This window comes from Chelon labrosus, assembly GCF_963514085.1.
Source record: "Chelon labrosus genome assembly, chromosome: 5".
NCBI lineage: Eukaryota > Metazoa > Chordata > Actinopteri > Mugiliformes > Mugilidae > Chelon > Chelon labrosus.
The window spans coordinates 9,968,332-9,982,559 of NC_140341.1; the positions used below are offsets into that span (position 1 = coordinate 9,968,332).

At 40.2% G+C, this 14,228-nt stretch overlaps 1 protein-coding gene across 1 annotated transcript; it reads right to left on the reverse strand.

The window, feature by feature from the left end:
- Positions 1 to 2,109: 2,109 nt before the first annotated feature.
- LOC311488788 (C-type lectin domain family 4 member E-like) lies at positions 2,110 to 3,136 on the reverse strand (the record flags this gene model as incomplete). The annotated part of the gene is made up of 3 exons (XM_084545638.1): positions 2,110 to 2,214; positions 2,406 to 2,548; positions 3,094 to 3,136. 3 exons carry the CDS (start codon positions 3,134 to 3,136, stop codon positions 2,110 to 2,112), a joined length of 291 nt encoding a protein of 96 aa, XP_084401764.1.
- Between the last annotated feature and the right edge of the window lie 11,092 nt (positions 3,137 to 14,228).

The following is a 14,228-nucleotide window of genomic DNA, read 5'->3' on the forward strand; positions in this document are numbered from 1 at the left end:
AATCTATCATGATTCGCAAATACTAAAGTTACACAGCCAGCCTTACCTTTAGCAAGCTCCCCAGCTAGCATGTTTCCTCCTTACCCACAGCCATTCAGTTGCTCACTCTGCTGCCAGGGACGTGTTGCTTACCGCAGTCCTCTGGCTTTTGCCGTGTATGCCCAGCTCATTCAGGAGAGCAATGGTGGATTTTGCCACATATCAACGGCACCCCACCTCCACCGGCCGCACACAGGCCCTCCAGCTATTCTGCTCTGCATCTGCTGCCATCTCTGCATATTTAGCTCTCTTGCACTCATTAGCCTCTTCAACTCTATCTTCCCACGGGACAGTAAGTTTGATGAAATAGACTACCTTCTCTGACTCAGACCACAACAGCAGATCTGGTCGTAGCCGGGTGCTAACTATCTGGGTTGGAATAACTAGCTACTCATTTATTCTTACCCTTAGCTGCCCTGCGTTATGCCTGCTGCTCAATAGTCTAGCCTTCTCTCCCTCCCGTACAAACATGATGTGTCTATTCTGCGAAGAGACCACACTATGCAGTAACAATGTGTCCTGTCTGCTGTTGATGTCAGCCTCTCCAGACTACATATTCATACTTGTACATCATGTAAAACCATAGCCTGGCGTAGCCATACTCAATTCCAGTCAGAATGTGAGTCTGGTACCGCTCCATAGGGCTGTGATTATGGGGCGTGTTTCAACCGAACCAGGAAAAAAAATGCCTCTGCACTCAATTGGATAGACCTATAACCAATCAGAGCAACGGAGTGTGCGACGCATGTTGTGTCCCATCTTCTTAGCGACCATCGGAGCCAGCTTGTTTGACTGTCCGTTAAATAAAGTTTGAAAAAAAAAAAAAAAAAAAAAACATCGGAGCCAGTTGATAAATTAAACTTTTGCCGAATCCCGTACGAAGGACGGCAAAAACATCTTTACGATTAACAAATGCCTTGACCGCATCTATCTGTTCCTCTTTTAAAATTAATGCGCTGTCGATATCTTCTAGAACAGAGTCGATGGCAGAATCTACACATCTCAGTTCTCCAGCGGCAGCCATCTTTGTTGTAAACAAATGCAACCCAAGCGCTCTTTGGTGACATGGTTACGTTACTGTTGATCATCTGTCCATCATCGTATAAAGCCCGCCCTGAGAATCTGATTGGTCCGAACAATTTCTGTTCGAGCATAATTGCGCCTTAACGGAGCGACACCAGACCGAACTTCCAGACCAAAAAATGTTGTGGGCGGGACTAAGTTCGGCTGGCACCCGGGCTAGTAAAACCATACAATTGATCCCAGGAAATGGGATTTAATTCAAAACAATCTGCTTTGGATAATTAATTTAAATGTTATATATATAATAAGTGAGTTCTTTTTGTCTTTAGGTGCATTTTACAGTTGCAGAATAAATGAATAGTGCTCCAGTAGCTAAAGTTAAAACATTGGCAAATGTTAGATCTTCGAGCAAAGTGTACAACAACGTTATGGCATTGTTTCACAAATCCACTGCAGAGATGTTGCACATGAATTATCATTCCAAGAAGTGGTGGATCTATGTATGATTTGCACACAGTCCTCGTCAGGATACGTCCTACCTCCATTATCAGGTTGATTTGTCACCCAGTACCTGGAAGGTCAGTGAACAACACAATCACTAAATCTCTATCTTTGACAAAACAATCAGACTAGACACATTTATACAAGGTAGAAGTAAGAATTGCAATAGGAACATCAAAATGTTTTTATGCGTCCATGATCTGACTATGCAGCTCTTCATAGCATTTTAACATAATTTAGATTGATAAAGAATGAGATATTGTTCTCGGATGATGGTAGTGAATGAAACAATGTCCAAAGTGCTTTAATAGGAAATAATTTGTCCTTAAAATATTTGAATGTGATAACATGTCATATATGCCATGAGTTGTTGACAAGTTATTCTGTCCCCATGTGGCCACAATAAAAAATAAAAAATTTTCTCCACCCATTGATTTCCACCAATTACATTATTTCTATATGATAGTATTTGTGAATGAGAGGAATGTCATCTGGAAATGTAATAAAAGATAAAGTCATTTGCTGATATTTGACCAAGATGAAGACTTACTTCGGAGTCAGTGGAGTCCCATCAACCCATTTCCAGGTTCCTTCTACTTCTCTGTCATTCAAACCAATCCATATGTCTCTGTTGAAGTTAGACAGAAACTTCTGTTCAACAGGAAAAATATTTTAGTGTTGTACTAAAACATTAAATTTAACACAACATACAATAAACATTTACCATGTATGAATGACTACAGGAAACAGGAAATAAAAATAGTGTTGTACCACAATATAAAAATAATGTTTACCATGCATGAAGTATTACATTTGTAAACACAATAACAAACACACAGTACCTGTTCTCCAGAGCTGTCTATCACCACCAGATCTGCTCCTTTGTTTCTACAGTCCTGTCTACCTTCATCCCAGGAACCAGACTCTTCAGAGAGGAAATAACAGGAACAATTGAACATGTTCCATCCTGCAGGACATGTTTTCTCTGGAAGAAACCTCGAACAAGACACATTACAAATCAACCCCTCCATGGATTTGTGTTTCTTTGTTGAAGTTAGTTGTATAGATGACCACTGACTATTTGACCTTTTGAAGCATCTGTAACAATGTTGATTGGTGTCTTTTCATTTTATTTCTAAGGGTACAAGCACTGAAAAGTATTATTATTATTACTAACCGTCAATGTCAATTCTTAATTCTTATAATTACTTTGGAATTTGGATTACAATTCATTCATTCATCTTCTGTAACTGCTTGTCCTGTGAAGGGCCGTGGGGGTGGAGCCTATCCTAGCTGTCATCGGGCGACAGGCAGGACAGCCATTGAGTTGAACCCGGTACCTTCTAGCTGTGAAGCACCAGTGCTAACCACCACGCCACTGTGCCGCCCTTGGATTACAATAATATTTGAAAGTCATTCAGCAAAGCATGAAGCCAGAAGGAATGTCTCACATGCTGGGTGGCTGAACCATTAAATAACATGTTCAGCAATAAACAACAAGGAAACATTTTATTACGTGTAAAGACTCACTCTGTTTAGACAAACAGCGAAGGTCTTCCAACTCTTCAGTCATGTTAGTGAGTTTACTGTTCAGTAGGTTTGTCTCTTCAGTCATGTAGGAGAGTTTGTCGTTGCTGGTTACTGTCTGAAATAAATTAAGATGCATGTGTCAGAAACATGCTGTTTTTTTAGTTCATAAGTCACAAAATTTCAGGTTCTTTTCAGAATGTAATAAAATATGTTCATTACAGCTGCTACAAATCAAGATTTCCATTAAATTGTTGGTTCAAAATTGTTGGTTCGTTAGATTCTTGGTAATTCATTGATTGTTGGTTAATTCACTACTTAATAATACCCATGGCTTTTATTCAAATAGTTATCACAAACTTCTATTCAAATATTTTCTCATAATATAATACTTTAATGACACTGTTATCACAAACATTCTGTGTTGACCTAATCAGGGACAGTTTGTCCAAACTGTTCCAAAATGTGACCAAAAGACAAGAAGAAAAGGATAAAATTGAAAAAGATTGAGAAAGAAGACAATTACAGAAAAGGCAGAATGACAAATAATTTAAACCACATAATAATTCAGCCTCTACATGCCACTGGAGACCTCAGAATGATTTAGTTATGAATGAGGAAGTATTACTGCTGGTAACTTGAAATTGTTCACACTATTTGAATTTTGAGGTTTTCAGACGATGTTCAGTTTTTCACATTTGATTTAAATGGGCTCATGTCATTCAAAAGAACAGTCTATTAGGATATTAGCATTCGAGTCCCAGGGAGTATAAAAGGCTTAGTCAAAGCCTACTTTTTAGACATACAACTCTGCTTTACCACAGTAGAGCTACACTACAGCATAGCAGCAGCTGGAGGTAGGCAATCAGACATCATGGCAGGATGTCCAATCTCTCCACTAGCCTTTACAATGGCAATGGAGGTCATTATTAGGGCTTCCAAATGGGTGGTAGGTGGAGAAAGGCTGCGGGGAGGGCTTCGCCTCCCCCCGATTAGGGCCTACATGGACGACATGACGACTACAACGTCAACTACTCCTTGTACCAGAAGATTGCTGGATAAGCTAAACAGCAACCTGCAGTGGGCTGGGATGAAAGTGAAGCCTATTAAATCTAGGAGTTTTTCCATTGTTAAAAGAAAGGTAGTAGATAAGAAGTTTGTTATAAATGATGAGGTAGTTCCCACAGTGCCGGAGAAGCCAGCGAAGCGTTTGGGAAGATGGTAGGATGCAAGTCTCAGTGATAAGGCGCAGTTTGAAGGGTTGAGGTAGGAAATGATTCAAAGCATTTTAAGCATAGACCGGTCAGGGCTACCAGGGAAGTTAAAATTGTGGTGCTTACAATTTGGTCTACTGGCCCGGCTAATGTGGCCGCTGACAGTGTATGAGGTTGCCCTCTCAAAGGTAGAAAAGTTGGAAAGAATGATTAATTCATCTATCAGAAAGTGGCTCTGTGTCCCACACTGCTTAAGCAGCACAGCCTTGTATGGGAAAGGCATTCTGGAGCTCCCAATTACCAGCCTAACAGAGGAGTTTAAGTGTGCTAAAGTTAGACTGGAAATGACTCTCACTCAGTCGAAGGATCCAGTGGTTAGGAGTGCAGTGCCCACTGTTAAGACAGGGAGGAAGTGGAACCCAAAAGAGGCAGTGCAGCAAGCACAGGCAGCTCTTAGGCATAGGGAAATCATAGGCCATGTATAGCAAGGGCATGGAGGCTTAGGGCTGTGTGCAGGGAAACCTCTGTGGAGCAAGGCATCAGCTGTGGAAAGGAGAAAGATGGTAGTGGAAGAGGTACAGAAACAAGAGGAAGCAGTTAGATGCTCTAAGGCAGTGTCGCAGGCTAAGCAGGGTCAATGGGTGAACTGGGAGAGTGTGGAGAAAAGGAAGTTGAAGTGGAGAGAGCTATGGAGCATGGAGGCTAGCAGGATTAGATTTCTGAAAGGGGCTTATGATGTGCTGCCAACTCCCCAGAACCTAAACCAGTGGGTAGGTGAGGATGCTGTCACAATCAGGTACTGAAATGTTTAGCAGCTGCAATTGAGGAAAAACGGGTGAATGTAAATTCCATGGCCGTTAACAGAGAGAACAGACGTATTAAGTTTCTACAGGAGGGAGAAAAGGCTAGGCTAACAGGCATCAGGCATAACACGGGACAGCTAAGAGTAGGAGCAGCCTGGGAGATGAGGGCGGCTGATTGAATCATGATAGATGTGGTCGGTTTGGTTCGTGGTTCAGTCCACATCAACGGGGCGAACCACGGTAGATTTGTTTGTTTGTTACGTGATTTGTTTGTTTGTTAGGTGCTTCAGTCCGCATCAACGGGGCAAATCACCGTAGATTTGTTTGTTTGTTACATGGTTCAGTCCGCATCAACGGGGCGAACCATGGTAGATTTGTTTGTTTGTTACATGGTTCAGTCCGCATCAACAGGGCGAACCATGGTAGATTTGTTTGTTTGGCTCATGGTTCATAAAAGGACGAGGCTAATGATTGAAATATTAGTTGTTGATAGACACTGAATGGTGAGGAAAACGGGGTTGTGCAGTGGCAGTGTGGAGGGGGTGACTCCAGGACGCTGGAAGTCACTGTTAAGCCTTCTCGAGGTGTCGTGGGCCTAACTTAACGAAACATCGGTGAAGGGAGGTGCCCACTTGAAAACCCCAATTACATGCTGCATACTGCTGTTGTTCAGGCCAGGTTCCTGATGTATTCATGTTGCTTGATAGCTGTGGTTAGCTGCTGAGCGGGCCATACAAGTCAGCAGCGTTTGGTTAGCTTATGTTTCACAATGTTTGAATTATCCTCTGCTGCTCTGTGGGCTTACAAGCCAGCAGCATTTACTTAGTTCATTGTAGGTTAATCGTCATATCACATGACCGTAGGTTTGGTAGGGTTTGTTAGTTGAACAGGGCCTCTAAATGTGTTTTACCTGGGATCGTGGCACAAGGGATTGTAACATCTTATCCTGTGTATTACTGAATATACAATTAGATCTTCACTAAGTGATCCACTATCAGAGACAAAGCTGCATGGGTAGTTAAAATCAGAGAGAGAAAAATTAAACATAAATATGCGTACATACACATGTGCTGACCTTCAGTTTGTTTGTGAAAAACATCTGTGGCATTTGTCTACACAAAAAATTATTGACATGTCGGTCAATGTTAGTGAGTCACAGTCAGTGGAGGCTTGAGGCACTGAGTGATAGAGGTTAATTTATGAAAACCAGACTCACAGAGGGCACCAAGGACCATGATCCCAGCCAAAAGGAAAACACTCAGCAGCCCCAGAAAGACAGTAACACCTGAACCTGAACACCTCTCAGAGATTCTTGGAACTGAACAGAGAAAACACCAGTGAGACCAATAAAGGCTATAACTGTAGAAATGACAGATGATAAAATACATTTATTCATCTGTCTCGTAAGACGTAATGATTATACAGTCAATTGTCAGTTCATTAGGTAACAATAACAAACACACAGTACCTGTTCGTCAGAGCTGTCTATCACCACCAGCTCTGCTCCTCAGTTTCTACAGTCTTATCACAGGAACCAGACTCTTCTGAGAGGAAATAACAGGAACCACTGAACATTATCCATCCTGCAGGACATGTTTTCTCTGGAAGAAGTATCGAACCACTCTTTGGATTTGTGAAGTTAGAGGTATAAGTACTACTTTTTTAATAACAGTGGTGATTTGATGAGAGATAGCTGGATAGTATTTAGGTCTAGTGTCATTTTATTTTTTATTTTTTAAATTGTTTGTACAGTTATATGTTCAATAAGAACAATAAACATTGCATTGCAGAGTTTGTCTCATCATTGTGGTGAATTACTTTGTTCCTAGTGATTTTTGTTTTTTATTCATTTGCAGTTTTCAAACAAGTGCAAACAATATGGTTACCCAAGGCTACCACCTGCCACCAAATGTTAACAAAGATCTTTTCACATGCTGTAGAAATGCAGTAGAAATGTGAATGTAATCTTATTTCATTCATTCATTTATCTTCTGTAACCGCTTATTCCTGTTAAGGGTCGCAGGGTCTGCTGGAGCCTATTCCAGCTGTCATCAGGCGAGATGCGGGGTACACCCTGGACAGGTCAACAGTCCATCTCAGGTCTAACACAGAGAGACAGACAACCATTCACACCTACGGCCAATTTAGAATCACCAATTAACCTAATGAGCATGTCTTTGGACGGTGAGAGGAAGCCAGAGTACCCAGAGAGAACACGCAGACACAGGGAGAACATGCAAACTCCACACAGAAAGACCCAGTCGGCCCATGGATTCGAACATGGGACCTTCTCGCTGTGAGGCATCAGTGCTAACCACCTCGCCCTGTGACATTATTAGTATAATAAGCAAATTGTTACTCTGTCGGGATTTAAACCCATATGAAAGTTTTACTAGACAGTCATTTTCTTGATGGGCCACAGGACAGCTGGAGCAAAACAAACAAATAAAAAAAATCATTTGCACTCATCTGATCAAAGTCAGGATTTGTACTAGTCTAATGTCTCTTCCTTGTGTTTCAGGGATCTCCGTTTCTCATTGCTCTCCTGCAGTGGTTGTTTATCTGCTGCAGTCAGACACTGAAGGCCTGATTCAAACAGATGGGTTGTGTCTGCTACTTGAAGTGTTTGATCATTGATTGCTCTGATGAACTTGTCCAGCAGAGGGAACTCTTGTCCTCTGTCCTGGGGCTGTCTTCATGAGAGCCATTTTCATGTGAGGCTCATACGCCTCAAGACCAACTTCTTTGTTGGTGTCTGGGGAAGTGGTTTGTTACCACCAACAGTATAGGTGTGTGATCACTTGCATGCCTCTCAGGTCTGTGTATCATTCTTTCATTTGATATAAAATAACTTTTTACATTATGTGTTTATAAATGTGATTTTGCCCCCAAACAGGGCGGGACATATTGCAAAACCAAGTTATGTCACTGTCTGCATAATATCTATTCAGTACGTACCGTAAACCACACCACAGCTGTAGGCTTTGTGTTTCCAGGTTGCCCGTCCACACCTACATGTGTATGTCCCATCCTGGTGAACGCCTGAAGGACATTTCAGACATAACCTGTTCATAAATGTAAATGTACTTTATTTATATAGCACCTTACATCGACCGATAGGTGAACCAAGATTAAACAACGATTTAAAACAACACACCGGAAAACAAGTACAGTAGTAAAACAAAGCTAAAAAAGAAACTAAAAACAATAAATGAGAGGATAAAAAAGTAAAATAAAAATAGAATAAAAATAAATAAAATAAATATAAAAGTGTCACTACACTACTGGGTACTAAAAGCCATTTTAAAAAGATGCGTGTTAAGTCTTGATTTAAAAAGGCCCAGGTCAGTAATGATACGCATCTCACTGGGGAGCTTATTCCAGGGCTTAGGTCCAGAAACTGAAAAGGCTCGGTCTCCCCAGTGTTTAAGTTTTGACCTGGGCACTTCCAACATAAGTTGACTGGACGACCTCAAAGTTCTACCGTAATCGCGAATGGTCAGCATCTCAGATAAGTAAGATGGGGCGAGGCCGTTAAGAGCTTTGAAAACAAACATTAAAAGTTTAAAATGAATTCTAAAATGGACCAGGAGCCAATGGAGGGAATAGAGAATCGGAGTTATGTGCTCTCGTTTTTTAGTGCTCGTTAAAAGACGGGCAGCTGCATTTTGGACAAGTTGAAGACGGCCAACAGAGGACTGGGAGACACCAGTATACAAGCCATTGCAGTAGTCCAGTCTGGAGCTTATTAGAGCGTGAATAGCCTTCTCAAGGTCATGACGGTTTAAAAAGGATTTTACCTTTGCCAGAAGGCGCAGTTGAAAAAAGCTCAACTTGACAACATTGTCAATTTGTTTGTCGAATTTCAAAGAACTATCAAAAATCACTCCTAAGTTTCTTACCGTCTGACTGGCAGTTGAAGGCCAGGTACCAAATCCGTTTGACACAGACTCTCCAAACACAATATATTCAGTTTTATCTTCATTTAAGTGCAGAAAATTTTGGGCGAACCACTGTTTCATGTCCGCAATGCAGTCAACTAGGTTGTGCATTACCAGGCTTCAGTGGCAGATAGATTTGCAGATCATCTGCATAACAGTGAAAGGATAGGTTGTGCCTGGCTATAACTGACCAAAGTGGTAGCATGTATAATGAAAACAGAATAGGGCCAAGAATGGAACCTTGCGGGACTCCACAGGAGAGAGAAGCACAAGAAGAAGACAAGTCACCAATCATCACAGAGAAGGTTCTATTGGAGAGGTATGACATAAACCACTTAAGTGCAGTGCCATGGATGCCAACATAGTGCTTCAGGCGTCACAGGAGGACTGTATGGTCCACCGTGTCAAAGGCTGCTGTGAGATCCAGCAGCACTAAGGCAACAGGACACTTGGTGTCAACAGAGAGCGCAATATCATTGTGCACCTTTAATAATGCAGACTCAGTGCTGTGACGAGGCCTAAACCCGGATTGAAAATTTTCAAGGACAGAGTTGTTTTCCAGATAATTTGCAAAGATTTCTCTGCAAAAACAAAAACTAGACAGTCAGTCCATGGAAGAAAAAGTCTGCAACTGGCTGCAGAGCATGAATAAATCCACCAGAGGTCTGAGCAAACGAACCAAACTTGACACACTTGACTTTCAGGGTTAAATACCTGAACCTACAGTGGATATAAGAAGTCTAAACGCAGCTGTTGAAGTTATTTCAGTGAGTCTAGCATTCAGCAGGTCTCTCTCTCTTCAGCTGTGGAGGGAAGTCTCATATTGATGATGAATAGATATGAAGCTGAATCACAAATATCATCAAGCTCATTTATTGAACTGAACACCTCTCACCATCTCTCACAGTCTCACCATCAGTTTCTGGGAAGCAGCCAAAGCAGTCCTTGTGTAACATCGTTTCATATGCCACTGAAATAAAATTTAAAAAAAACAGGAAAAGCAACAACTGGAACTTAAACTGAAACATCTACTCCATGCACTCCCTCGTCCTCAGTGAACAAACTCAAAATGAAATACAGTTCAAAATATCACAACATCACCTTTAGTTCCACATATTCCTGAACTCTGTTACTGGACTTCCTCCCTCAGACAGTAACACTTGTACAGATACTTGTACCACATGTAAAACCACATAATTGATCCCAGGAAATGGAGTTTCATTTAAAAGAATCTGCTTTGGATAATTAATTTAAATGTTATATATATATATATATATATAATATGTGAGTTATTTCAGTAGCTAAAGTTAAAACGTTGGCAAATATCAGATCTTCGAGCAAAGTGTACAACAACGTTATTGCATTTTTTCACAAATCCACTGCATAGGCAATTCACATGGAAGATCATTCCAAACAGTGGTGGATTCATGTCTGATATGCACACAGTCCTCTTCACCATACTCTCCACCTCTATTATCAGGTTGATTTGTCCCCCAGTACCTGGAAAGGCAGTGAACAGCACAATCACTAAACTGTTCATCTTTGACAAAAGAATCAGACGAGAAACATTTATACAAGGTAGAAGAAAGTAAGAATTACAATAGGAACATCAAAATGTTTTCATGAGTCCATGATCTGATCATGCAGCTCTTCATAGTATTTTAACTTAATTTAACTTGATAAAGAGTGAGATATTGTTCTCAGATGATGGTGGTGAATGAAACAAGGTGGTATAAGAAAGCAAAATCACAAGTCCAGATGAAGCCAAATGTTGGTTGAATTCTCCTCAGTGTGTTAATAGGAAATACTTTGTCATTATATCGTATTTTTCATAAAATATCTGAATGTGATAACATGTCATATATGCCATGAGTTGTTGACAAGTGATTTTGTCCCCATGTGGCCACAAACAAATAAAAAAAAATAGAATTCTCCACCCATTGATTTCCATCAATGAAGTTATTTCCACATAATAGTATTTGTGAATGAGAGGAATGTCATCTGGAAATATAATAAAAGATAAAGTCATTTGTTGATATTAGACCAAAATAAAGACTTACTTCAGAGTCAGTGGAGTCCCATCAACCCATTTCCAGGTTCCTTCTACTTCTCTGTCATTCAAACCAATCCAAGTGTCTTTGTTGGTGAAGTCAGACAGAAACATCTGTTCAACATGAAAAAAAATGATTTTAGTGTTGTAAAATTATTTACACCAATCATTTACCATGTATGAATGACTACACTTGGTAAATGGCCTTGCTTTTATATAGCGGTTAGTCAAAGCGCTTTTACAGTCACAGACGCATCTACCCATTTGCTCACACATTTACACACCCGTGCCACGCACTGGGAGCAACTGGGGGTTCAGCATTTTGCTCAAGGACACTTCACCATGTGGCACATTCCGGGGATCGAACCACTAACACTGTGATTCGTGGACAACACGCTCTACCTACTGAGCCACAGCCGCCCCAATTGTAAATACAGTAACAAACACACAGTAGGCTACCTGTTCTTCAGGGCTGTCTATCACCACCAGATCTGCTCCTTTGTTTCTACAGTCCTGTCTGCCTTCATCCCAGGAACCAGACTCTTCAGAGAGGAAATAACAGGAACCGCTGAACATTTTCCATCCTGCAGGACATGTTTTCTCTGGAAGAAATATGTAAGTACTACTTCTTTAAATTAATGACCGTTTGATGCTTTTCACATAATTAGCCGATTGTTGTTACAGTTATATGTTTGATAAGAACAATAAAACAGTTGCTTTATGGAATTCACCACATCACTGTGGTGAATTACTTTGTTCCTAGTGATTTATTTATTTATTTGTAGTTTTCAAACCAGTGCACACAATATGGCTACCCAAGACTACCTCCTGCCACCAAATGTTAACAAGGATCTTTTCACATGCTGGGTGGCGTTACAACTGAGTGTTTTAGTAAAACATGTTCATTAATAAACAACAAATACATTTTAATATGTCCAAAGACTCACTCATCTCAGACAAACGGCAAAGATTTTTAGTCATTTCAGTCAGGTTGGCTTTCAGCAGGTCTCTCTCTTCAGTCGTAGAGGAGAGTTTGTCGTTGCTGGTCTGGAGAAGCTCAGTCAGGTTGTCTTTGACGGCAGAGAGCTCTGCAGCTGAATCATGTAACTTATGGTCTGAAATTAATAAACATACATGTTTCAGAAACACAAAAGACTTCATGGATTCAAAACTGAACACTTTCCAACCTATAAGACATGTTTTATGTGAAAGAAACATAAATAAACATATACTTAAAATATTTAAAATTATAAACAAGTCCATGGTTTTAAAATTCTGCATTGATCTTTTTAAATGATTGAATATTTACAGCTGTAATGAAGCAGTGCAGAGGTGCTACAGTCTTAATTCATCAAGTTTAATTTAAAATTCTGTTAAAGTACAGAGCCAGTAAAATATGAAGTCTGATCATAATGCCAGATGACTTAGTCACCTGATATCATTTTATTACTATCTTAGCAAATCCAAAGGATTCACTCTGTTCAGACAGATTGTCCAAATCTTTAGTCAGGTTGCTCAGCAGGTCTCTCTCTGCAGTCATGTTGTCACGTACTGAGTGATGATCTAAAAGATGCATGTTTCAGAAACACAGAAGACCCCTTTGTAACAATGTTGTCCTGACAACTCCAAAAAGTAACCAAAAGACAAGAAGGAAGGTGGTCATAATGTTATGCCTGATCGGTGTACACTAAGAGCTTCAATGACTGACCCTCTGTTGGGGAAATTCACAGAGACACATCGGCTGAAATTCAGTTTGTCCATGTACAACATCTGTGACATTTCTATACATAAAAACCTAAATGTGTTTAATATCTGTGATATGACAGTTTGACTGTGACTGGTCCATGTTAGTGAGTCACAGTCAGTTGAGGATGGAGGCACTGAGTGTTACAGGTTTAACTTGTGAAAACCAGACTCACAGTGGACACCAAGGACGATGAGCCCAGCCAACAGGAAAACACTCAGCAGTCCCAGAAAGACAGTAACACCTAAACATGAACTCTTCTCAGAGCTCCTTGGACCTGAACAGAGAAAACAACAGTGAGACCAACAAAGTCTACAACAGTAAAAATGACAGATGATAAAATATCTCTATTCACCTCTCTGTCAGATTGTTCTTACCTGAGCGATTTGTTGAATCTTTTGGGTTGACGGGTCTGACTTGTTTAACGTTAACATACATTTCCTCCATTGATCTTAAGGATGCAGATTATTTCCTAAATGATCTCTGCTCTCTGAAGCATGGACGTTCATATAAACTATGAAACCATTGTGGGTTTCAGTTCGTTTGTCTCTTTTTTTTTTTTTTTTTTAAATCAACATGCAAGGAAGTCACGTGTTTCAGAGGTAATGCTTATACAGATCATTAGGTACACTAGTGAAAACAGTCCTGCACTAAATCTTATCTTCATGAAGGTTATGGTGTTCAGCATTTGTTTAAAATAACAGAGAGCTGTCAGCTGTGTGTTCATTTTAGAGGTTGTGGTTTTGTTGTATTATTTAATTGTGTTGTAACGACACATGCTTCTATCGGCCTATTTGAAGAAGGATAAATTATATCAGAACTTTTGCCCATTTCAACAAATTACAACCTATGCAATGCCACTGAAAAACACTGAAAAAGTGACACATTGAAAATCCTGTCATCATAACAATTCTTAACATGCCACGGACAGAAAACTGGTCTTGCATTTTTCTTCTGAGAACCGGCAGCTCTCTTCACATGGAAACACTAAACAGAGGTTAAACTGTCTCACCAGTTAATGTGAGACAGTAGAAGCAACATGTGAAGTACCATGAGTGAACATTTTGTCAGATGGATTAGGCCCAGTTTAAAAGATAACATTTAAAATTCAAATAATTTACCCATTAAAGGATGCAAATAAGATTCCTGAGTGGAGAATGTTTCAGCTGGAAGTGAGCAACAGAGATAAAACCCCACAGAGGGAGAGGGAAGAACATGCAAATTCCATGCACACACAAAATAATTGAAGCTCTTTTATCAACAATATCCTTTGTAAGATTTTGTCAGGGGCCCTTCTTTAAATCATGACAAACAATGGCACAAGTTTGAGGCTTTTCAAGTGTTCTAGCTTTCTTGGGTAAAAGACAGGAAGTAACAGTAGGACTT